The sequence below is a fragment of the Falco cherrug genome, chromosome 13 (assembly GCF_023634085.1).
Source record: "Falco cherrug isolate bFalChe1 chromosome 13, bFalChe1.pri, whole genome shotgun sequence".
NCBI lineage: Eukaryota > Metazoa > Chordata > Aves > Falconiformes > Falconidae > Falco > Falco cherrug.
Window position 1 is genome coordinate 4,530,037 of NC_073709.1, and position 25,884 is coordinate 4,555,920.

Genomic DNA, 25,884 nt, shown 5'->3' on the forward strand with positions numbered 1-25,884 from the left:
GTATTAGTGGGCACAGAGGTAATTTCAAAGCACAGGAATGTTTGGATTAAGCCTGAAGGGGTGTTCATTATTTTCCTCAGGCCTACCGGTAAGTTTTGTTCACAGGGCTGCAGCAAGCTCACCTGGGCTGGCAGCCAAAGGGGACCTGGGATATGCCATATGGGGTTGGTGGGAAGCTGGGCAAGAGGGGTCAGGGAGCCTGGAGATCTCCGTGAGTATTTTGTGCTGCACATGAAGTACCATGGGCCTGGAACACCACCACAGCTGGCAGTGATGTGGCTGCTCTCTGCAGTTAGGGTGCAGGTTTCCGTCTGGCTTCCAGAAGATTTCTCCAGCCTTTCACTCTGGTGTGTTGGAAGTAAACTAGAAATGAATTGCCAAGATTGTATCATGAACATCATACCTGTCCTTTATTTAGTCAAGCTTTCTGCTGAAATTCTGATTGACATTTTTGGTACTGGGCTTTCTACTCTGTCACAGCTGATTAAAACACATTCAGGAATGCTTAAGTATTCAATTTTCTTTTGAGTGCTTGTAAATGCAAAGGAATTCCTTTAGTGCTGTTTGTGACAAGTCAGTGTTGAACTAGTGAATTGAGAAGAAAAAAACACTATGTGCAAAACCAAAATGCATATACAATGCAGAAGGCCAAATATCTATGTGCAGCGAAGGCAGCAGTATGTACAGTTACCATGAGCGTGCAATGAACTGTACATATGACAGCACAAAAGGAGAGTCTGGTGATAAATCTGCAGAAGTTTATCCTGTATCATTCTGTGTTTCTGAAAAGGAGCCAAATAAAACTACTGTGATGCCTTTGAGGTCCAGGTGTCTGTTGCACTGTATGCACAAGCAAAAGTGGTTGCTGATAAAGATTTCTCCATTTCCACCCATAAAAATGGCATGAGTATTCCTTTTTGACCCCACCTTGTCAATTCTGCTTAAGATGTCAGCTTTTTCTTGTATGCGTTTGAACCTTCCTGGCAATCAGGGGTCATTTGTTCAGCTGGAAATAAAGGACTTCTGCAAGTGTCACCTTTTAGTTTATTATTGTGTCAACACTAGCTGCTTAGTAAATATTGTCTAATGTTTATTGACCAGAAAAAATGTTGAAAGGCATATGTAGGTACAATGTGCCTTCTCACGAAAGCTATCCTAGACACCCCTTTTTCTGATAATATTAAATTAGGAAAATCAGTGACCAAACATTGGAAAGAAACACCTGTCTCGTCATACCCAGCCCTCTGCCATTTCCCATGGCTCTGCCGTGGACAGCCGATTCAGAAGGTTTCACTGAAACCCCATTTTTCATGCTTGCACTGTGGCACAGTGTTTCGCAATACAGCAAACATAACTAAAAGACATTAATATTTTTATCATGATAACCTCTGACTTCAGGCAGCAAGATTCTGGTCATATGGGAAGTTTGCAGGGTTTAGGTTATGCCCAGCCATTAGCATTAAAGACAGTTTCCTTTTAAGGACTTTAATTTTCTTGGCCCTGTGTTGTAGTCTTACTACTTCCAATCTGGGAGTATTTCTGTTTTTTGTGCTTGGACTCAGGTTTTCTTCAGCAAAGGCTCAGAGGAACGGGGTTATATTCCCACCTCTTGCACAGAACCTCGGGGTCGTTCTGCCTTTGCTCATCAGCTGTAGGAACTGTCTTTTCAGGAGGTTGACTTCCCAGGGTCCGGCTGCTTTGTGTCTGTTCGGTTTGAGCTAATGCAGTCTCTGTTCACACAGCCTGGGCGCTGCTAAAATACAAATAATAAATAACGACAATGGAAAACAGTTGTTGCCTTTCTTGACAGTCATATTGCTATGGGTTCAGAGATTAATGAGTGATTTAGTTAGCAGCAGTTATACTTCAGCTGGTTGCTAGTTGGTTATCATTAAACTTATTAAAGAAATAATCTTAAATTGCAATACACAGTATGTTGATAATCACCACCCTTGTTCCTGGTGGTTCCTGGAAGAGACGCCTGGTGGTACAACACAAGCTACTACTGAGTCTCCTGCTTGTAATGGGTCAATCTTTTTATAAATCATTATAAAATACTTTCCCAATTGTTTTGGGGTATAACTTCTCTGTATTTTTAATTCCATAATTGTAACATGGATATTATGCAGTCATGAATGGGAGTAGATGGTTGAATATGAGGAAGGAAACCTTTATAATGTATGGAGCACGCCGAGAAAAAAAATTGCTAACCTCTGCTAAATTGTCGATTTTGCTGTGGTTCAACAAAATACACAAGCATGTATAGAACAATGACTACGTGCACAATTCCTCTAATCTCAAGGAAGAAAAAAATGAAATAAATAAATACTTCTAATGCCTTGTTTGATTTTAAGAGAGCAAGTAAATTCTCTGAAAAAGAGGACTGCTCTGTGCGTTTTGAACTGGAAACGTTTAGGCTCCTCTGAGCTGAGCTTTGTGCTTCTGCATTGTGTTCTTCAAGAGGTGTGGTTTGGGAAGTAGTTGAACAAAGTTTCAGTTGAGGCCTTTAAATGCCCTCAGTCTTGTATCTGACGCATATTATCTCCTGATGATGCACGTGCTAGTTCATTTGTCTCTGTTTTTAATCATTTTTACCTAGAAGCATGTGCTTTCTGTGTTCAGGAGTGTTGTATCCCATGAGAAATGTTCTTTCCTCTTGTGTGTACCTCCCCTCTGTCCTTACCGTACTGCATGGTCTGTGTAATGAAGATGTGGCGTTCCCAGATGCATGTCTATGTGAACGCCAGTACATCTTAACTGGTGATAATGAGATCGCTTTCCGTCCTCCCTTTAGGTTGTGTGGAGGAAACTTGGAGATGCTGCAGGGTCGTGCCCTGGCATTAGACAACATTTGTCAGGAAATCAGTATAAAGGACCTATGTAAAAGGCCCGGAGAAAGTCCTTTCTGAAGAGAAAGAGTTTGAACTGCTGATGAGAGAGAAAGAACTGACTACGTCCACAGTGACTTCCCAGCTGACGACAGGGTGTCTGTATGCACTACAAGAGACTTCACTGGAAACTAGTAGAGGTTCTGCACAGAGGTCTTTCAGAGGAGCCGTGCCGTCAGTGTCTCCTCAATACTGCTGTTTCAGTATACTGGCTAGTGAAACGCTGCCGCCACATCGTCACTTCAACACGCCACATTTAGAAGCACTGAGGTATTTCCATCCTAACTAAAAGATAATCGGGATTCTGCAGGAGTTAAATGAAATAAGTTTTATTTTGGTTAGTTACAGTGAACCTCTAGTAAGTTTGAACGAATTTTCCACTGGATTTAACAGAGGTTTTTCACCAGACTGGAGAGACATTGATAAACTGTGCCTTTTGTCTCCGCAGTTTTGAGAAAGTCACTTCTTAGTAACTCACACTTCAGTCTATAAAGTATCAGTTAATGGTGCTTAGGCAATTTCCAGGTGATTTTTTTGCTTTCGTAGAATACCTGCCTTTGGAGGTGCTAAAGACCATAAAGTCTCCTAACCAGCCAGTAGTGTAGCATAACTACAGTACTTGTAGTGAAACACAATTTCTTTCTAAATGAAAGTAAAGATAGCTTTCTTTTCGATTCACTTTGATGCACATCTTCTGAAGACGTGTATGATGCTTGCAGCCCTTTAATGAGCAGAATACTTAGGTATCACTGTTACAGGTCTCAAATCAGAATTTCCATCAGAGGGGGTTTTTTTTGGAAAGCATTTTCCAATTGTCAGGATGCTAATTTCTACTGTTTAATTTAGAGACATGCTGGTTTATTTAACAAGAGTCTATAAGGATCTAAGAGATTGCACTGCATTATAAAAAAGCTTTTCTTGCCACTGTAGCATTCTTTCAAAGAAAAAGGTTTTATTATACTTGGAGCATGTCATTCATTATTATGAGTCAGAAAGCTCTTGTTCAGATTGCCAGAGATTTGACCAGACGGCGCCCTAGATGTGCTTAGTTTATTTTTATCTATGTGTATGATACTAGTTGTGTGTATTGAATTGCAATGATAGGTATTTTGTGTAGATCTAAAACAGCTGTGTATATCTAAAACTATCTAAGATAGTTTCATGTATGAATGTGCAACAGGCTTGTGACTGAATGCTGTTGCTTAACTTTTTACCATAGCTGAGCATCAAAAAGACTAATAAAAATTAAAAAGAAAAAAAAAAATAGGAATGCAACAATTCCTGGGTTTCTGGTTTGTCCTTGGTTATTAAGATTTGAGCCAAAGTCGGAACCTCTGTTTTCTCTGAGCTTGCAACATGCTGTATTTGTGGGCTATTTGCAGTGGAATGCATAAGAGTATGATGTAAATCTGCTGTCTCCAGAAAAAGCGTGTTAATTTTCAGCAGTAATTATATTGGTTTCTGTTGTTGTTTTTACTTGGTACCATTTGATGTGAGGCCTCTGATCCAGCATTGCTTTCTCGGGCAAAACTCCTGTTCACTCTGCCTCGAGTTGGAAATGCAGAATCCAGCCTTCCATTTTGAAACATTGTACTCTTGCGTAATTTCTTATATATAACCCAGCCCAAACAGTTGTCTGTTATCTTTACATGTTGTTTTCTCCCGTACATATTGTTTGCATAGTTAAACTTCAATTGTTGTATTCCTATATATCTATATGTATGTATGAAAAAATGTAAAACATGTACTTGTGCCTGCCGTATGTATGTGCAGGGGCTAGTTTGAGGGACACTGGTCTTTTGACACTACACTTGTGTAAATTTTGATACTGTATTAAAACTATTTTTTTACAGTTCTGCATATGATTGGATATCAAGTATCTGTGTTCATCTTAGCAATGGTAATAAATTATAGAATCTCACTGTTGTTTGCTCTCTTTTAATGACGGAAGCCACGAGGTGCTTGGGCTCACATGCAGTTTGCTTTGAAGGAGCTGTGTTAAAATGTTTCCTGTTTGCTTGAGAAATTAGCTGCATGTTGTGGATTTTTGCTAGTTATCTCCTGCTGTGTTAAAAAATAACAGATGCATGAACTCACTTCTATCTTTCATGCTAAATGAAGTAGCTACTGTGTATGTGTTGTAGGTAGTCTGCTCCAGCTTGCCACCAGCTGCGTGCCCCAGGTGCGATGTGTTAGCTCACCAGCTGTGCTGCACGGGCAGCCAGCACCGCTTCCTTCCTGCTTCTCACACGGGGCAGCTTTGAGGGGAGGACGGGGTGATATGGCGCTCCTGCGAGCGGCTTTGCTCAGGTAAGAGATACAGGCGCGTCTGGGGTACTGGGGGAGGCTGGCTGTGTCCTGTTGTGTGTTGGTGGCCTCTGGTGCCTACTGCATCTGTGCCCCGGGGCTGGGCTCCCTCATCCCACCACGGGTTGCCTGTGTCGGGGGAAGGTGCGGTGAAAAGGGCTGCTTGTTACTGCTTGTGCCAGCGAGCAGAGAATTTGCACTACATTTTCAGGGAAAATAAGACTTATTACAATCAATATCTTGAAGCTGAAGCTAATAATTCCAGTGGGGGTTCCTAAAAGTACAGCTTACTAAGAGGAGAAAGTGTGCAGTGTGTGGAGAAGAGGTCAGTGCTCTTGAGAGGTCCTGTAGCCTGCTGATATGTCTCTATACTAATGAATAAAAATTGCTGTAGTAGTTACAGGCCTTCATCTTGTCTGTCTTGCTCTCTGCCCACATGGTTAGGTGTTTTTCAGTGAAACGTAATTGTGCCAAGCCTCGTGGACTCCTCATTCAGTTGTTTTTAGCATAGTTCTGGTTCAGTCAAAAAATTTCACATGTTGTTACGGGGCCATTCCTAGCTTCTAAGCTGAGCATGAATGAGCTATAAAATTCACTGTGTGAGTGAATTTTAAATAGCCGTTGCGCAGTATATGTAGTCAGTGGATTTTACATTCTGGAGTGGAGAAGATTGCTTTGCTGAGGGGTTAGAAGGTAAAGAATGGCAGTTTGTTTTTCAGCAAGAGAATGGTTTCAGTAGATCCCGTTTCCTCAAAGGTTGCTGTGGATGGAGATGTTTATGAATGTGGTGGCATGAAGCCACTGTGCTTTGAGCCCAGCCAGCCCAAACTGCTTCTGTGGTGTGGGGATGGCTCCCAGCCCAACGCTCCTTCGTGCCGCCCAAACACCAAATGACCCACAAGCTTTCTGTGTTGCTGTCAGGTACCTCCACAGTGAACACCACCCCTCTTGCCAGGGCACTGGTTAATTCTTTATATGTTTTTGAAATAAGTCACAGGGTGGTGTGAGTTCTTCATACTGACCTCACCAGCAGAGGGAAAAGTCTTTATGAGACTGTCCTTTGAGTTCCTGCAGAATGGACTGGCAAATACCAGTATATAATGCCAAGACCTCCTTATATCTCCACGCTTGTGTCTTCCAGGCTCGGGTGAACCATGTACACAGGGATCCCAACCACAAACATACCCAAGCCAGCCAGTAGCTCTGCGACTCTGGTCATTCCAAAACCCGAAGGTAGGAACAGCTGACTTAATAGCAGTTCTGCCTGGATTTAATAAAGAGAGGTTTTTCATAGTTTTGCCAACTAGTGAACAGGCACTTGCTGGGCTGCCTCGTGGTTTTGGTACTTCATAGCACATGCAGTCAGGCCTAGAAGTGAATCACAAGATGGTGTTTGCCAGAGTTGGGAACTCGCATCTGATACATGCAGCATTGGAAGCAAGAGGGAGGGAGAAACTGTAAAAGGAGGAAAGAGCAAATTATCTTCTTGCTAGTAATGATTCTTCTGGGGTTTGGTTCCTGTGGGTTTTTTTTCTGGTTGTGGTTTTTTTGTTCGTGATTTTTTTGTTGGTGGTTGATTTTTTTTTTTTTTTTTTTTAAAGAACCTCTCCCCACCTCCTTGATGACTCCAGACTCTTCATGGGGTTTTACTTCGCAAAAAGATCAGAGAGGAGAGGAAGGCTTAGTAAGACTACATGGGATGCTCCTGGGCACTCCTCCTGAGTTTGGTGGAGAGTCAGGTAGCCCAGAAACGGTAAAGCAAATGAGAATAAAGTTTTAAATAATCTTACATAAATAAAAATACTGTCACATTTTAAAAACTTAAGAGATAACATGGGCCAGACTCATAAACCTTACTTGAGTCTGTCTTAACTGAGAAAGCTCAGACACCTCCGTGGCAGTAATTAGAAAACTGAGAAATATTCACTGGGGATGAGGAAAAATAAATAAAACCATAGCATCTTCTGATCTTGATATGTCTGTGCTGGAACCAGACTGGGTAGCTCCAGTCTTGTCCAAGTGTGAGTGGTGGTTCTTACGCTACCGGCTGGTGGGGGAGGACCCCAGGGACTTCATTACATGCTTCTGTCTGGAATGGCTTCCTACACACCTCATTCAGAAACAAGTGCCAAAATAATAATAATGAATTATTTAATATGGTTTTTTGAACATGATAATTATTCTCCACTTGAATTTTGTTATAATTATCTCTTCAGTGGCTCTGAAGTCTGACGTTTCTTTGGGGAGGGTTTCCTCAGTACTGTGAATAGGTTGAAGTAAATGTAAATAAATCATTTTTTTAAAGCTTTAAGATGAAAAAGTAAAGGAAAAAATAACTGGGAACCCATTCCCAGACTCTGGAAAGGAAGAGGACAAAGCTAAGGGGGATGGGGACCCGTCTTGCTAGGGTCCAGGCTGCAGGTGAATCTCTGCTGTGTTCTGGCGACTAATGCTACAACGCATTTGCTACGCAGCACACCTGTGTGTGTGGCAATCCTAGAGGCCTGTGAGAAATAAGGAAATAAGGTGGTCTAACATTTTCACATGTGACTCTTTTAAGTGTTGCTCTTGATGAATGCCAGGTGACAGGGTTGGCCCATGAGCAGTAGTGTTCCCTGGGCCTGAGCACCTCAGCTGTAGAGTGTAGAGTTTGTTTGTGGTATGGTTTTTTTCCAAGAAGCTTTGAAAGACCCTAGTGACACAAGGAACATGGCTCAGGTGAGTGTGCTAAGCCCTGTTTAACCACAGAATCACTCTTGGCTTAAGTGTAAAGGTCGGAGAGTGAAAGGGAAACGCTGTCCTGGGTTTTGAGGTGGCCTTTCAAGCTAGGATTTGGTTTGTTGTCAGAGTGGCGGGAATTGGCCTGAACATCAGTCTCTGGTGTGGGGCTTTCAAGCTGCTCTGTTTTCACAGGTGTTAGACTTCATAAGAGAGGAAATACACAATCTAAAAATACATTATTTTTCTCCCCCTGCTGAAGGGGAAGTGTTCACAGGCTGCTCCATGTGCCCATTTAGAAAACCCCAGGGCACCCCAGAGCCCACCCTACACAACCTTGAAAATCCCAGGAAAAGTATGCCATGAAACATGGAAATGTTTCCATGGGAACTGTTCCTCTATACCTGCTAATAAAATGAACCTATAACACAAATGATAACAGGTCCCAGTTTCTGCACCAAACTACAAACAGTAAATGCTACAAAGGGAACTGGTAAAGAGCAGAAGTGTAAATCAACAAAACTGTTAAATTAGGTATGTGCGTGCCTCTCCACAAAAAAACACAAGCCCTTGGGTGGTGGTCGGGGGGGAGGAGATCATTTTAATTATAGCACATCTAGCCAGCATAAACCCCATGGATTGTGTGAAATCAGGTTTGTTCTTCTGATACACAGCAGGACACCCTGTGGCAGATCAAATGCATTCGGGGAGGCTGTCTTGCTAATTGCGGCTCCTAGCTGAGCCCAAAGCAAACTATTTAGACAAAGAAGAGAATTCACTTTTTATTTAGTATTAATTATGAAATAGCATGTCTGGATGGGCTTCACAATAACACTACATTTCCTGGGGAAGAAAAAATGTCGTAATCCTGTGAAATAATTGGAGAATTAACTCCTTGCTTCAGGCTGGAACCTGAACATGTGCTTACAATTAAGTGCAAGATGAATGATGTCGTGTGTTCTCACCTTACACTGATGTTAAAGCAATGCATTCTTTCACACTTCCTCTCAGTATTTATTTTTCAAGCCTGTTGTTATGTCCATTTTGCAGCATCCCTTTGGCTTCTCACAAAAGGTTCTGGAATCTTGCACTGGGTATTTTGGGCTTGGATGCGTCACTTGGGCACTCTGGCTTTGTGCTGCCAACAGCCTACCAAATGTTGACTGGAGGTTTTACTTTCCTCCTATGCTTTTTTTCTGCAGCATGTGAGTGGTGTCTCAGAACAGCTTAGCTGAACATTAGCATTTGTAGCCATGGACAAATAAAACCAAGGCAGCAGGGAAGAAGTTGTGGTACTGAATGCCAGAAGCGAGTTATTCTCAGCCGTGGTTAACCACCCTGCACTCGGGCAGCAGGACCGGAGTCATTGCTGTTCAGGGCAGGTGGTTGCATGGCTGAATAGAGAAGGGAAGTGATGGTGAACTTGTGTGCAGCCAAGTTTGTAGGAAGTGGATGAAAAGACAGAGGAGGGGTTGGCTGGGGTTAAAGGGTGTTTCTTACTGTTTTGTAACAGGTCCTAGTGATTGCTCTGGTTTAGCTTTCTTTTACTGAAGCTTTGATTATGCATAACTGCAAAAACTTCTTCTTGGAGGCCTTCTGCTCTGGGTGGTGCCATCTAGAAAGACAAATCTTCCACAGCATGGGAAGAAATCGTCTCTCCGAGGGAACAAGATACCACAAATAGCACAAGGACCTCTGAATTGCAAGCTTTGTGGTTCAGTTTATGTGTTGCTGAACCACGATCCCCTCTGCCCTTGCTTAGCTGCCTCCTGGCACCGCCATCCGTCAGCTCCTGCAGAAATGTTAGTCTGTTGGTGCGACAGTGCCAGGGCACCACACTGCACTGGCAGAACTGCTGGGAGCCTTAAATGGCCAACAGGTCACTAGGGCTGGAGGGAGAGCATATGTTAGATGCCTTTTCATGCTGAAAACACTTTTTTTTTAAAAAAAACACATTGTAGCTGTCAAGCCTTTCATAATGATGCATGAATTAAGAGCTGCTACTGAATTGATGCACAGTGTAGTAGCAGAATAGTATGTATTGTTAGTTTCCTAGTTGCCAGGATCAATACGTAGCATGGTGCAGCCTCCCTTTTACTCAGGTGCTCAGGTGTGCTCTGTGGGTCTGCTTGCCAGGTACACATAGGCATACACCAGGTTTTACTTGAAGGTCGCTGAAACAAGCAGGACTTAGGATAGCTTATGGCCCGGCGCGGGGTGCGGTTAGACGGTGTTGCAGGACGGGGTCTTGCGCTCTTTTGAGCAAAGTCTGTTGTCTGCCAAAAGGCAGCGTATTTCTCTTGGTAAGGCTCCCAACACAGTTTCTTAGCTTTCCTGATCAGGATATGGGTACTAGACAGTTCAAAGGAGAACCCAAGGTAAAATCAAAACCAAAAAGGTCTGTAACAAAACTGGTTATTTATATCTTTGCATTTGGTGGCATCTGAATGAGTGACTTATAAGTAAAACCTGCTCCTTTGGGACGGTCTGCTCCCGGCAGACAGGTAGGGCACATCATGTCCAGATTTGGTAACCTGTAGCTAAGAGGACTTAAAAGCTTCTTCATTTAATCACAGTAAATAGATTATGCATACATCTTAAACAAAACAAAAGATTTTGCCTCCTAGAGATTAATTACAATTAGAAATTTTTCTAAAAATATTCATCTTGTTTTGCCAATAACTTTAAAAGGGGGGAGAAAAAGTAAAATTATGATGAATGATGAAACCTTGTCTCCATAAATCTCATTAATAACATTAGGGGAGGAATGAAATAGATGTTGAAGGCAGTAAACTCCAAGGACACAGGTGCATAATTAGCACATTAGTGTTTGTTTCTGTACAGGAGAATAGCCACTCTGTATCTGAAGGTGCCATGGACCATCAAGAAGGGCCAGCAACCCCCATAGTTCATGTATCCCATGGGGAGGGCCTGGCCAGCTTGTCTCCAGACGGAGGGCTTGCCGTGGCAAAGCAGGCATCGTCCTTTGCCTGCTTGGAAAGGGCTGTTTGATCTTGATGTACTGCACGTTTTGCAGCCCCGTGCATAACTGGGTAGACTGGGAGGAAGGCACCAGTGTAGTTCTGTAATCATAAATTATGCCATATGTTACCTGGAGTTCAGTCTCTAAATTCTGTGTTGACCCCAGTAGCATGTGGCTATAATGAAGCTGTCTGCCAGAGCAGGTCTGCCTGGCGGTTCGGGGCCTGGCTGCACGTGACAGCAGAGGAGAGGGGTCGGGCACCTAAGGACCTTGACAAGTCACTTGTGAACAGATGAACAGTTACAATTTATTCAGGCTTTGGAAAACATGCTGAAACAATTAATAACAAGTAAACAGGATAGGAGTGGCCTGATCGACTGCAGGAGAATGTGCCAGCGGCTGTGTGCCAGGGGGAAGCTGTGCAGGCCAGACTTCTGGGCCAGACCATACCCGATGTGCAGGGCTCATCCCTGGGCCTTGGTCACTCCTCAGCGCCTGCAGCATCGCACTGGTTTTGATCCTGTTGGATCACCCTTGTTGTGAAAAAGCTTTCCTTATATGTACAGAATTTTCTGTTCCCATTTGTCTGTCATCCTTTTACTGGGCACCTCTGGGTAGAGGCACACACCTTGTGCTTGAGTCCCCAGCCATCCTGGTGGCCTCCATGGGTTTATTGCAGTATGACCATGTCCATCTGGGGAGCCCAAAACTGGACCCAGCACTCCAGGTGTCTCCCCAGTGCTAAGCAGAAGGGAAGGATCACCTCCCTCAGCTCTATTTTATTAGCCTTATAACACCATGGTGACAAAAGCTGTGTCGGTACCCTGACAGAATGTAAATGACAGGAATACTCATATAAAGCATCTATAATCCATATGTGCTTATGTTATGTAATAACTTTACTGTGTCCAGCAAAATGTTTCTGCAAATGCTAATGGAAAATTCAGATTCATGTAAGGGCAGGTATGTGCCAGCAGCATGCAATAAACATGCTGCTCTAGGGTAATTTTGGAGAAATTTCATATTAAAATTCATATTAAAAAAGAGTGGTTGCGTCAACAAAAAAAAACCAAACCAAAAAGTTACTACTTCAGATTGAGTAGCTTCCCTCAGCCCTTTGAAGCTCTTCCTTTTCTCAGATGAAAAGTCCATGTGACTATATACTTGACTTTTTCCCTGCTAATATCCCAGCCTTAGCAGGAAGAAGGAACAACAGAAGATGGTCTTTGATAACATTCAGATAGTGATCTGGTCGGCTACTGAGTGGTGCTGAGACAAGCGCAGATAACGTTTTATCTTTGATCTTGATTAAATAATTGATGCTCAGCATCCTTCAGCAATGCTCAAGTGTCAGCTGAAAATTCCCTTGTCAGTTTTGGTCCTGTGCCACTGACAAAGGGACCGGGAGGCTTGTTCCTGCCCACATCTCTGTCTCAGGGAGTCATTAGCAAACCCCAAGGATTCCCACTTAGCATCATAGAATCATTTAGGTTGGAAAAGACCTTTAAGATCATCAAGTCCAACTGTTAACACAGCACTTCCGAGTTCACCGCTGTATAAGCTGCTACATTAACTGCAAAAGGTATTTAAAAAAAAAATAATCTGCAAATTAAGATCATATAAAATGAAACTGCTATGCAACGCTAGCCGTTTAGAGAGAATGTATCTTACAAAGGTCTAACACTTAATTTTGGAAAATGAAATAAGCGTGAAAATTATAATTGAACAGTAGTCGCTCTGACACATTCACGGAACAGAATGCAAAAAAAATTTATGAATCCAGGGAAATTATGTATGGGTCAACATTAAAAAAAAACCACACCAAGAAACGCAAAACAACAGGAAGCCAAATCTCACTTCAAATACTTAATCAAGAATTTGCATCAGCAATTTCTTTTTCAGCAATCTGAGCTGCCAGCATGCTCTCTGTCAGCGCTGCGGCATGGAGGTTTTGGGACAAGCTGTGGCTGTGTCTCGTCGCCAGTGGCCGTGGGATGTACCCTGGTGTACTAGCTCTCATGTGGCTGCCCTCGGTTTTATCTCTTGTACTTTGAATGCCAGAGCTGGAGAGGACAGCGAGGCGAGTTGGGTCTGCTCTCCTCTGGTCTCATGGGACTGTTCTTCGCATATTTTCCACTCAGGCCTGGCTGCTGGGCACCATTTTGTCTGCTCTCAAAGCTGCCTGGCCGCCACTTTGTCTGCTCTTGAAGCCACCTGGCTGCTGGCCGCCATTTTGTCTGCTCTCGAAGCCAGCTAGCTGCTGGCCACCATTTTGTCTGCTCTCGAAGCCCCCTGACCACCATTTTGTCTGCTCAAGAAGCTGCCTGGCTGCCATTTTGTCTGCTCTTGAAGCCCCATGGCCACCATTTTTTCTGCTCTAGAAGCCCCTGGCTGCCATTTTGTATGCTTTCAAAGCCACCAGGCTGCCAGATGCCATTTTTTCTGCTCTCAAAGCCACCTGGCTGCTGGCCACCATTTTGTCTGCTCTCAAAGCCTGCTGGCCGCCATTTTGTCTGCTCTCAAAGCTGCCTGGCTGCCATTTTGTCTGCTCTTGAAGCTGCCTGGCCGCCATTTTGTCTGCTCTCGAAGCTGCCTGGCCGCCATTTTGTCTGTTCTTGAAGCCACCTGGCCAACATTTTGTCTGCTTTCGAAGCCCCCGGCCGCCATTTTGTCTGCTCTTGAAGCTGCCTGGACGCCATTTTTTCTGCTCTTAAAGCCACCTGGCTGCTGGCTGCCATTTTGTCTGCTCTCAAAGTCACCTGGCTGCCATTTTGTCTGCTCTGGAAGCTGCCTGGCTGCCATTTTGTCTGATCTGGAAGCCGCCTCCCCTGAGGCAGAGGCCTGCACTGGGACCAGCAGGAACCGGTTGTGCCTGGCTGGGGCAGCCCCCACCTTGCCTCACGGCCCAGCCTATGCCCACGCACACACCCCCAGTGCAGGTACTCATATGTTAAAAAATTGCACCTGATTTTCACTTTTAGGGGTAGATGGAGTCTTACCAGCTCTGTGTTTTCCAGGTACTCTGATCTACCTCCCCATCCCCTCAAAGGCAGGTGTGGAGGATGTGGTGGCTGGCCCTGCTGCAGCCTCTGCTGTGGGCAGAGGCAGCTCTCCCCTCCCCGAACTGTCCTTCTTTGAGACTCTCCAAAGTAGTGCTAAGATTTGGGAAACGCTAAGACCTCTGTAACTTTGCACGTGTGAGGGCATGACCCCGTCCCCCTGCCAACAAAGCTCTGCAAGTCTGAAAGGGAAAAAATTGGTTGGAATTTTGAGATTTCCAGTTGTTTCGTGTCATAGAGGGAAAAGACTTTTTCCTTGGGCAGAATGGCACCTACATAAATAATTTGTTCCTCTGCTTACCGGTGACGGTTAACTGTGCATGCTCAGAAGCCATTGGTATCAAAGACTGAGGACAACTTTCTGAATGTATGTTATAAAAATACATGTCCAAAGTCGTATTTGCTCCATTTTAGTTTTCTGTCATCATAGAAACTATATAAACAGTAAAGTCCATAAATCGGAGTGATTGTAAAAGGGAAAGACATTTAGTCTAATCCCATGCTATTTGTTTGTATGGGGAGGAAATATTAGGCAGGCTGGATTTTTTTTTCCTAGGAGTAATTAAATATGTTCCCTAAAAGGTTTCTGACTAAACTGCCTGTTAACCACATTTGTAATTCCTGTTTCACACATAATTAGGCTCTGAATTCTGGTGGCCTGAATGAGAGGAGCTAAAATTGTATAAACTAAAGGATGGTATTAGCAGAGAGCTGTATAACCAATCCAAAATAACGCTCTGGCTTGGTCTCTGTTGAGAAGTGTTCTGTAAGTTTTCTGTCTTTACAGAGTAAAAAATGACCAAAGAGCAGGAAAAATATCCCTGCAATGCTGGAGTATTAGCTGAACTATAACTGCATACAAAACCTATTTTTTATTCTGTTTTCAGTTACCCAAGTGTTCTGTACAATATTTAAACTTCACCAGGAAAGGTAGTGCTGGTTTAGCTGGGTGGATAGTCACTTAAAAGAAAGGACCTGATTCCCTTCACATTTCTATGGCTTCTTTACAGACACAGTCCTGTTAACTGGGATTTCGTGGGTATAAATGACTGGAAAATTATCTCACAATGATGCATTTTCTATTCTCATTTTGGTCTCTCTGTTGAAATTTCCTGAGGAGTAGACAAATTACATGGAAATTGTCAAATTTGCTAATTAAAAAGGTTTAAAATTCAATTTAACCTTGCAAGTCCTTTGTTATGAAAACATCTGAGCAGATTTTTTCCTTTTTTTTTTTTTTTTTTTTCTTTAAGCAATGGTTACCACAATTGGTGGAAATGACATGTCTGTCATTTGTGACTATTGGTAAATCGCCATTGTTAGTGACTGCTGGGAATGGCCTAAGGCCCAGGAAGGGAACCAGGGGCTATAAACCTGTAACTATGGTAAAAATGATAATGCATGTTGAAAGGAATTAACAAAGCTATTCCAATAAAAGATAAATACACTGGCTAAGCTCCTGAACGCCATTTGATATACCTCAGCTGCAAGTGGATTTTCCCTTCTGTACCTCCTAGGAAAATTTGGTCCATAAACAGTAGAAATCTAATTGTTGTGATCAAAAATGGTTGTATTTTGCAGGCCCTCTTGCTCTCATAACTTTAGTAGAGCTTATTAGAACAACTAGATATTTATCAAAGGGATACAGCTATGGTACTTGACAAACTATACCGTTCTAGTTGAATTACAGCAAATTGCAGCTGTTGCAACAAAAAAAAATAAACAACTGGATGAAGTGCAGTGAGCTATACTTTGCAATTAAAAATCAGCTTAAAGGAGTTTTAAAAGGTGTTTTTCTTGGTTTGAACCTTAGATTTTTCAAAGGGCTTCAGGGAATTTACAGTATCTATCAGATGTCTCCCATTTCCGTTCAGTCTCGTGTAACTAATCTGTGCAGCTCAGAGCAGCTCAATGAGAGAGTGGAGATACAACAGGGATAGTTTTACATGAATAAGACACCAGTCTGGACAAGGTGTTCCTCTGCTCATGAGTACTTAAATTCATTTCATGTTGGACTATGATTCACGGGATGCTTTGCTAAAACTTGTCAGAGGGGAATCTGTCAGATGGGATGTGTTAATGCCTTGAAGGATAACCCCGTGAATATGCTCAGTGGCGGCACTTAACCGTTGGTAGAGATCAGTAAGTCTTTATGGGGTTTACTCTGGGTTTGTGGAGCCTGGTGCTAAAATGCATGCTTAGTTTATTTAGTCTTATTGTAGTGTTTATCTTAGTATGTGATGTGACATCATTTTCTATGGTACCACTGGAAGATATATGCGAGTACCTGGTAGCCTTTGGGAACAGTGCTCAGAAAAATATTGCTTTTTGAACTTTGCTCCTGAGGGAAGGTCCCTCCAATCCACTTCTGACTTCATTCCTGTTCCTTCAAAACAATTTCAGAAAAAAAAGGGAGATCCCAAAAAGCCTTATTAGCATCATTATTGTTAATGCTTTTTTTCTCTATATTAAAAATTCCAACAGGAACCTGTTGTCGGGGTTTTTTAAAGTCAATACAAATTACTTATCTACATGAATAAATGTCTTCATCTATTTGAGAGCCACATTTGGTTTGCACATATTACTGTTACATCCAGGAACATTTGTTGCTGATGAGAGGGGTAGGGCTCAGTTTGCAAAGCAAAGGGCTTGTATAAACCGATTTCTCCCTTTCACCTTCTGGTCTCTTCTCCAGACTTGAGTTTTCCAGGTGCAGAATGGTCTTCACTCAGAAAAAAGACCATCTGCGTTTTGTTGTTTCTCAGAGGAATAAAACTTTGTGGGTGAGAGCTGATTTCAGTCCTTCTCCTTTCCTGCCTTGATGCTGGAGTTGGTTTTGTGGCTGTGCCAAGCAAATTGGCAGAGGCTGCTGGGCCTTGCAAAATCATGCTGATCTCTGACCCGAGTGGCTCTCCACTCGTTTTATCCTGTAGGAGTATCTGTTTATTTTGTGTATGAATATCAGTCTGTCAGAGAAATACCATTTATCCTGGAGGCGATGACAATAAAAAGGTTGCATTGCATGATGCTTTAGCTGTAAATCAAAGGCATTGCTTCCCAGCCTCTGCTTAGCGGGGCTTCTCTGCTCAAAGCAAAACTGGGGGATGGGGGAGAATAGCACACAATGGAGGAGAATTTCCAGAAGGCCTTTGCTAACGCCACATTAGTGAAACTCCTTGTGATGTAATTGCAGGGGTGGTTTTGATCAGTGTGCACAGTTCAGCCCTCTGAATCTGAGCATATGTGCACGTGTCCCCTCCTGGCCACGGAGCTTGTACCAACCGAAAGTGGTAGCAACGCCACGGGGCTGCATAACCACTGAGGTGTAACACCTCAGGGACGGCGTCTGGGGGATGGTGGCATGGGGCACGTCACAGCTCTGTAATAGACAGTACCAATCTAAATCCAACACTTCGCGGTTTTCACAGTGTCTAATCACTCGCCTTGTGAACAGGAGAGCTGCTGTTCCTGGGCTGTGAGCTGACCTGATTCTCTGACACCCACTTAAACAGGAGTGCTTCCTCTAAGGCCGCAGTGCTGCGCCGAGGGGAACAATATGCCCAGGCACTGTTGCGGCTCCGGTCTGCAGGACTGTCGCCTTGGCTCTCAGCACAAGCAAAAGTGAGCAGCAGTTTCCAACACACTTGAATAGATTTCCATTTGTAAAAATCAGGTTCCTGATGGGGGGCAGCAAGGAGGCCCCTGCCAGGGGCTGACTGCCCCGGTGCACCTGCAGGTGGTAGGTGGCAAAGTTCTCAGCAACTGATATGCTTTAAAAAAAGATATATTTTAATTTTAAAGAATGCTGATTCTTACCTGATGGTTTGTGCAGTATATCAATTGTTTGCATAAATAGATTTTTATCTACTCCAAGGCTCACTATTAATTTTATAGCGGCAGAGGGTTTAATAAATTACATGAGACAAGAATAAAGAGGCAAGTCTAACCTTGTAACCAGAGCACAAAGGAATCATGTTGATGTGGAACTTTTTTTTTTTTTCCCCCTCCTCTGTAACGCATGTACAATATTTTTCTCCATTACTAGCTGTTGGCTGTGGAAGTGAAAATATAGAGGCTGGTGACCTAAGGCCATAGAGATGAGGAAATACTAGTGCATAAAACCATTTGCACAAAAATATTAAACTTGTCCAGAAGATAAATAATGGTGTTTGTTAGTAGTGGTAGGAGAGTGATTGTTTGCTATCAGCCCTTATAGTTTATCACATGCAGAGCGTTGCCTATGGACTAAGGACTTGATAGATGCTCTCAGCCATCCTTGTGCAGCAGGAATCAAGATTTTGTGTTTCACACTTAACTCAGTGGATCAAGAAAGAGAAGAGTAAAACTGTAATTGATTATTAATTTGCTGAGCGTGCACGTTAATACTGCTGCAGATCTGCATGGCTTAGTCATGTCAGGATCATACGGTCTTTTAGCCACTAATGGCACATGCCATGGCATGTGTGCCTGCTCACTCTAGAGGAGCTTGTATGTTTTAAAAAAATTGATATTTGAAGTGAGAAGAATTTTAAAGAGATTCCCTCCTTGGGTCCCACAGGGTGAGCAGCTTGGCCATGGCGGAGCTGGGGCAGCAGCAGCACTCAAAGAAAAAGGTGTGCCCACCGTTTAAGTTTTATTGTTCGTGCTACCTCTTTCTCTGTGCTGCTGCCTTGATGTTCCCATCTTTATACTGGCTTTTCCTTAATATGGGGGCAACATCTGAAATGCAGTTGGTATGGCAGCAGCTTCTCAGGAGTGCAATTAATCTATATTTGCAGCATCACTTTTGCAGTACCTACAGGTGAGTATGCATTGGGGGCAGCTGGATGTGACATTGCCTTGCCCGAATCCCAAAGGGTTATTGTTAAGTGGTGTCGTCAGCATACTTGAGCTTAAAGTGAATATTGCTGAACATGTTGCAAACTTTAAAAGTGAGTTTGACGAAGTGATACTGTTGTAGGGCAAGAAAGAAATGACCAGCGGGTTTGCCTGAAGTCAGTCTTGCGTGGCCATTTAGAGCTGATGATGCAACCACAGGCTGTAAAACAATTTTAAGCAGACCCATTTTGAACCTTGTAAAACTAACATTTAATGAAGTGAAACACAGATCAATGGTAAATTTTGTGCAGTGGCTCAGTCGTATTGATTGCAAGGTTCAAAAACTTCCAGTATGGACCTGTTAAATACCTATGTTAGGGCTGAAATGGTGCTTAGCAAATGCTAACAAGGTTGAAAAGGAGGTGTGGGTGTGTTCGCTTCCTGCTTTCAAATAATCTGCTGCTTTTCAGTCAGTAAGGAGGGGTGGGAACTGGTTGCTCATGCAGGAGATGCTCTCTGATCAGTTTTATCGGATTGCAAAGAAACGGGTTTTGTGCTGATGAGTATGGAGGTGTTGGTGCCCCCTCTTGCGTTGTGCAACACTTATCTTTTGCTTTGCAAGATGGTTTTGGCTGTAAATTGTGTGCATGCACTTGTACGAGGGCTAAACTTGACCTAAGTGTGACAGAGCACAAGCAGGGTCTCCCTCCTGCAGCATGGCCCCTCCATGCTCTGTGGATGTGGCAGTGTGGATGGCCACGCAAGGTGGTCCCAGCCGCGGGGCGAGGACCTGCCGGAGCCTGCATCTGCCACAGTGGCTGTTTGGTAAAGCAGATGAGAGTGTAATTTAGCGTATTTGGCTCTGGCACACTAAAAGCTGGATCCTGGCTCCAGTCTGGTCCCCTAGTGAGAGGTCTGTAATTTGTAACCACTCAAGGATGCCGGCGGCTTTTTCTCTGCTACGCAGATACATGCAGTACTCTGCAGTCTCAGCTGAATCGTGCACCCTCTCCTACCCAGCAGTGAGGTGGAAATGGGAAGATGTATGATCAGGCAGATAGTACTGGAAAAATAAAATCAATACAGATCAACCAAAGAGTTTTAATCTTGCCTTGCAATAACCTTGTATCTATCCATCCCCCATATACATTACAAATGTTGCATCGCTGACCACTACTTGCTTGCAAATCAAAATATGGTGCATCATAGTATGTATGAATATGTACACACACATCAGAAATGCACCCCTTTCTGTGTGCATGGGCGTGCCTATGCATGAAAACAAAACCAACCAACTCTCATGGCAAGTACAGCAGAGCAGTGCCTTAGGCAAATAATGGGTCTAGGTGCTGTGTTTGACCCTGACAGCTCAGGCTCTGTTAATGGGTCGGGTGACAGCCGCGCACTTAACACCTGGGTGTAAAGTGTTCTTATTTCATAAAACAGCAGCTACCTTTCCCACATACATTCTGACAACAGCAATTAAAAGCATAGCAGCACACTAGGGAACTGCTAAATATAGTATGGCCTGAAGTTATAAACTTATGTTTCCTGGATTTTTTTGTTGTGATTCCCCACCCCCCACCCCCCTTATGGATGGTGCTAGAGAATTTAAAGGTCAGGTGAGCAAACTAGCTCAGGAACAGGTGGAGGAAGAGGGAGCCCTACCTCTGCCACCACAGCATAAAGAATAGAAATAAGGAAAGTCCATAAGGAGATAAAGGACCATCAATTCAACACCAATTTTCACTAGCCTATGGTACATAAAGCTCCTGCCAGTTCTGGCATAAGGAGGAGAAAGCAATGCTGAACTAAGAAAGCAAGGGGGCTTGAGAACAGCAGGATGGTGGCCCCACATGAGGAGCTCAGAGCTGGGTGGCTCTGCTGAAGCTCAGCCCTAGTGGGTGCCCTCCAACTGGGCCCACAGTGCTCCAGGACATTGCAGCTCCCAGGCAAGAAATATTGTCTTAAGGAAATTATTTTCCTTTGGGAAATGCACAAAGAGGGAGAGCTTTAATTCTTGAATGTCTTAATTCAGGATGACTTGTTGTCACTGCTGCAATAACAAATATTGCTCGTGCGTAATATATTATTTATTTTATGGAGGCTGAATGAAGGAGAGAACACTCTTTTGCTCTGTGGTATGCAAACATTTATGCATGGTTTGGTGCTTGGTTTAACAGCTTACACTTTTAAAGACTTGACAACTTGTTTGTATTACCTAAATAGATATATGCTATTTCTGGGAGCTGTTGCTACTGCTGGGCTTTTATCACAGTCTTTATACGCAGTTTCATTTTTAGCGTGGGAGAGGTCACAGCATTGCGCTAACTCAAAATACCTGACACTGACAGGAGAAAACAAATTTCATTAAATAAAAAAGGGGTCAGCACTGTACAGGCTGATTATTTATAAATAGTGCTGCCAGTCAATACCTGATGGTTTATTGAACTTAATGAAACTTCTGATAGCCAAATGTGTATTTTAAGAAGGCATTTGACCTTGGGCATCTTTCCCGCTGGGGGGATGCTCTCTGCTGCATCAGTGGCTCAAAATCAATAACCTCCAGCACTGTCCTGTTGATGGCTCTTGTATTTAAGGGTGATATTGTAAAATGTGACAATATTCTGCTGACAAATTACTTGATACTGATATCCCTGTGGAGAAGGGTGGGCAGGGTTATGTGGTGACTCTAAAAATGCACTGATAATGAATGAGGAAAAAAATGCTGGGGATGCCATTTTATCCATTTAGCACTTGGGTCTGCTGCCCTTGCGTCAATCTTCACCAACACGGGTCCATGGGTGTCTGACCTCTTTGTCTGATGTATTTCACAAATTTCCTCAGATTTTTAGGGCTGTGGAATTCATACCCTGGTATTCTCCAGCTTTTAATAATGTTAGCGGAGTAAAGACCACTGCGTGCAGAAATTATTCTTGTCTGACTTGTTCACAAAACCAAAGCTGTAGCCCAAAAATCAGTGCCCAAGTCTCACTTTAAGGGCTGACTAGACTTTTTATGCTGTTATGTGTAAATAGCTGAAGGGTGAACACCAGACAGGGAGAAGAGCTGTCTGGTGCTGGAGCAAAAGGGATAAACTAGAAGTGGCTGCATTTGTCGTATCAATAGGAGAACAATGTCAAGCTAGAAAAAGTGTCTTCCTTTAAAGGCTGAAGGAAAAAGTTGAATATCTTTTCAGGTTTGACACTTAGTTCACGGGAGGATGTACATCAGTAAGCAAGTGGTTGGGTTCATTCAGTTGCGAAGGGCTTTTTCTGTGCCATAACTGTTTCAGGCTCCAGACTAACCGAGATACTGCACATAGAGGAGCTTTAGTATGTGGCATTGCTTTGAGGCTGTTGGCACTATTCATGGCCTAGCTTGAACATGGATTTTCTGGGTTCCCAGTTTTGGAACTGGGTTGTATATCGAAGTTGAGATGCTGTATAAACTTCACATGAAATAGTTTGACAAATCTACTTACGCCAAACAGCTGCTCTGTGACTTACATGTTAAGATTTATAGCCTTTCAGAGGAATAATACTGTTACTTTCTGTAAGCTTGCCTATAATGGCTCCAAATGTCCATCTGTGTAAACAGACTTTGATGTCTTTCACTTGATGCAGACTGACAGAGGAGCAATAAATGCAAATGGAAAAATAGGTGTGTAAATGCAAATTTCCCAAATAACTTTTTAATAACATTTTTTAAATGCTTTATGTACTAAAGGGCTCAGCAAGTCTCTTCATAATATAAAGTGTGATTAATTCAAATGGGAAAAAACAGTCGCGCAGACAGGCTTTACAGCTAATGAAAAGGATGCATAAAATATGCTCTGCCTCACTAAGGTGTTATTGTCATCTGACATTTTTGCAATCTCCAATGGAATTTATTTTGCATTAATTTCTGGTAGTGCTTGTGGAGTTGGTGAATTATTGCCTTTTTGTTTTAAGACTTGAACTAATTCTCTCTGCAGACTTTTAGAAGTTTCTTTTGCACAATTCTGAGTTATGCACATTAAGAGAATTGCATATAGGAAAGGTTATCCTGGCAGCATAAGCAGTAGAGTAGAAAGTAAATTGCATTCCTACATCACTGTGGATTGTCAGTCATAAGCAAAGACAGTGGACCTGCAAGTCCCATTTTTTCCACTAAAAAGTCTTAGAAGTCTGTTGCCTGTTTTAGTCCTTCATACATTACCTGTGCAATGTATTTTTAAATATAAATGCTGGACCCTGACAAAGGGGGCTGGTTGTCTAACCTGAAGGAACTTCTTTGAGACACTTCTAGGTGGTGAGTGGTAGGGACTTTCTGATGATGGGTAGCTACCTTCTGGTAGAGGCTGGAGTGGTGTCTCCAAAATGGAGACATCCCAAAACACTGCCTGTTTGTAGAAGGCTGGGTGCTTTGGTTTTTCAAAGTAAAATCTTAATGCATGAAGAAGAATCAGGTCTCCTTTGCTTTTGTATGTTAAGTAATCTCTTACTTAAAGAGAGCTTGTATGTGGTAACTAGAAATGGTTACAGACCTGCCTGAGTATTTCTCAGGACCTGGGTAACCAGTGCCCATTCACCTATTTCAGACATTTGATGTGAATAAGTGCATTGCTGTGCTGAAATAACAGACTACAAGCAATACTTAGCATATAAAACCCCGACTCCCTCCCCAGCCTGGAAGATAAATGTTGCTGGGAAAATATCTTGAAGGGAAATCCCCTTAGCAAAGCCCAGTATGTGGTTTTCTTCCATGAGCTTTGACATAGCTTGAATATGTGCCTATTTTAGACCATGTGCAGAGCACCTCCCCATATTCTCCACCTGAAACTTCAGTAAATTCATTTAGCAGGGAGCACTTCATTTCCCTTGTTCAATCAAAAAAGCATTTTTTGCTCTCTAGCTTCTACAATCATCCTTTTACAGAGAAGATTTGCTACCCTGAAAGACAACAGGCAGAAGAAAACAGAAGAGGAGTTGCTAGAGAGATAAATGACAAACTCAGCCTTAAACCCTGCACTTGCAATTTATTTGAAGAAAATGTTCAGGGGAGTGAGAAGACAGGACATCTGTTTCATGTTATTCCCAAAGCAACCTGCTTATTCAGTTGCAGACAGCCCCACCTGCTCCTCTAACGAGCTCAGATCTCACAGTATTCCCCTTCACCCCTTCGAACCTGGACAGAGCTGTCTGAAGCAGAGAGGCACTGCCTAAAATTTAGCGTAGGGCGAACCCTCTGCACACATGCTGTTGGTGTCTCTTTAACTTCCACACTGCTGGCACTGTGATGGCTAAATCAGGCATCGCTGTACATGGTCCTAGTGTAGGATGTTGTATGTGAAATTAGAGCAGTGTTGGGGCTGGTGAGGAGTTTGGGCTCTGGCATTTAAGAAAGAGAATTTTTCAGTATGATCCTTTTCTAATGCACCACCGGTGTTTGACATTTACAATTGACTGCTTACGCAAACTAAGGAATAGCAGGAAGAAACGAATTTTTTTTTTCCTCCCTGTGCTTTAATTTTATAAAGTAAATATCACAAAGAATGCTTTGCAGGTGCTTTTTAGCACAGTGAGCACGACGCTTGGGGAATGCAGTTGAAATCCTTGGCCAAGGCTGCAGAGTCACTCTGTTTCAAAATTCATATGACTTTGGTGAAAACTCTCGACTAAGTACTCACAGCCTGCAGAGATGCCCGCAGCAGTGGAAAAAGTGCTCAAAAATGATGCAGTCATCTGCTCAGGCAAGCTTGTTTGTACCATGCAGAGAGAGGAAGGGGACACCCTTCAAACTTTGCAGAAGTGACAGTTCCTGCTCCGAGCCCCCGGGTCTGAAGGTGTCCATGGCTGCACGGTGCTCATGCTCCTTTGGAGATGGGTGATTGAAAAATATGTTCAGTCATACCTGAACGTTCTGAACTGACTTCTCTTGACCTGTACAGCAGCAGAGTAAATGGGGCAGCAGGCAAGGTAAAAAATGTTTATTGTAGACTCTCAGGGAAAGATTCCTTCTGGGGCAAAAACATTCCTAAGAGCTTTTCTGTGTGTCCTTCCTTACACCATACTATTTTTTTCTCTCCGTACAGCCAGATACACATTCTTGGGTGGAGATCCTTTCATTCAAGAAGGACCTTAGGTGGTGTTCTTACGCTAAACACTGCTATTAATTTGCCATTTACTTTGTGTGATGGCTTCTGCCATCTACCAGCCATTGTTTCCTGGCCTAGTCTCGAGAGGAGATGACACATCTCTGATGGGTCAAGAGGGCTTAGTGCAGGATCCGCAGGATGTGAGCAATGATGAAGGAAAATAAGTGTAAAACTGAAATTCCTTGTGTTGGCACCTTCCATTGAATATTGTCAAGTAATATAAAGACCCTGATAAACTTCATGTACCTGTGTTCCCAGGAAGAAATGATGTCTTCCCCTCCAAAAGCCATAGGGAGGCAGATAGGCTTGGTGAGCAGTGGGCAGCCCCAGTCCAAACCCAGGACGCTCTGAAGCATGTGGCCGGATTCAGACACAGGGTGAGGCAGCATACTGGATTTGATGTAGCCACTTTGCTGTCATACATACAGTTTTGGTAGTGTAAAGGTGAGTTGTGTGGGATCTGAGATGGGATAGCTGTATCTGACAACCCTGAAGGTGTTGCCTCTAGTCACAGACCAAAAAATGGCTTCTTGGTGTCACGTAAAACATCACTGGCTGTGAAGGAGATGGATAGACTCTCCTCATCAAATAACTTTCCTGGTTTTGTCACCCTGAGTAAACAGAGTCGCTTATTCCTCATTGCTATTTCATTTCCTTTGCTGCTAATTTTTCAGAGGGTCAGGGTAAATACCAACAGAGCTTGTTGGTGCCAACACAATCCTGGCTGTGAGACCGGGATGAGCTGCGGTGGTGGCTGCAGACCATTCTGGGCAGTGGCTGGAGGCACCAGAGCTGCTTGGCAGCTTTGCTTCTGCTTCCTCTGCCAGGAACCCTGCGTCATGCTAGCGGCCCCCTGCCACGTGCCAAACGCAAGTTGCAGGGAGACTATAAGCCATATGATCAGCTATGATGTGAAATCTGATAGCTCTTGCAGAGGATAGATGATTATCAGAAAACTCTTATGTAAATGCT

General features: G+C 43.2%; 1 protein-coding gene across 10 annotated transcripts in view; it reads left to right on the forward strand.

Annotated features, from left to right (window-relative positions):
• Positions 1 to 25,884, forward strand: part of CCDC85A (coiled-coil domain containing 85A) — a 196,397-nt gene that overhangs the window by 80,955 nt on the left and 89,558 nt on the right. For 3 of the 10 annotated variants that reach the window (XM_005445665.3, XM_055725359.1, XM_027814544.2), the window contains one exon: positions 2,795 to 4,809. The exons of 4 other annotated variants lie outside the window; for them this stretch is intronic. In XM_005445665.3, the coding sequence (XP_005445722.3) occupies positions 2,795 to 2,884 (90 nt within the window). In that variant the 3' untranslated portion in view covers positions 2,885 to 4,809. Of the gene's footprint in view, positions 1 to 2,794; positions 4,810 to 5,084; positions 5,199 to 6,336; positions 6,429 to 25,884 lie in introns of those variants that run through there. 3 more of the 10 variants (XR_008734851.1, XR_008734853.1, XR_008734852.1) reach the window with 2 other exon arrangements.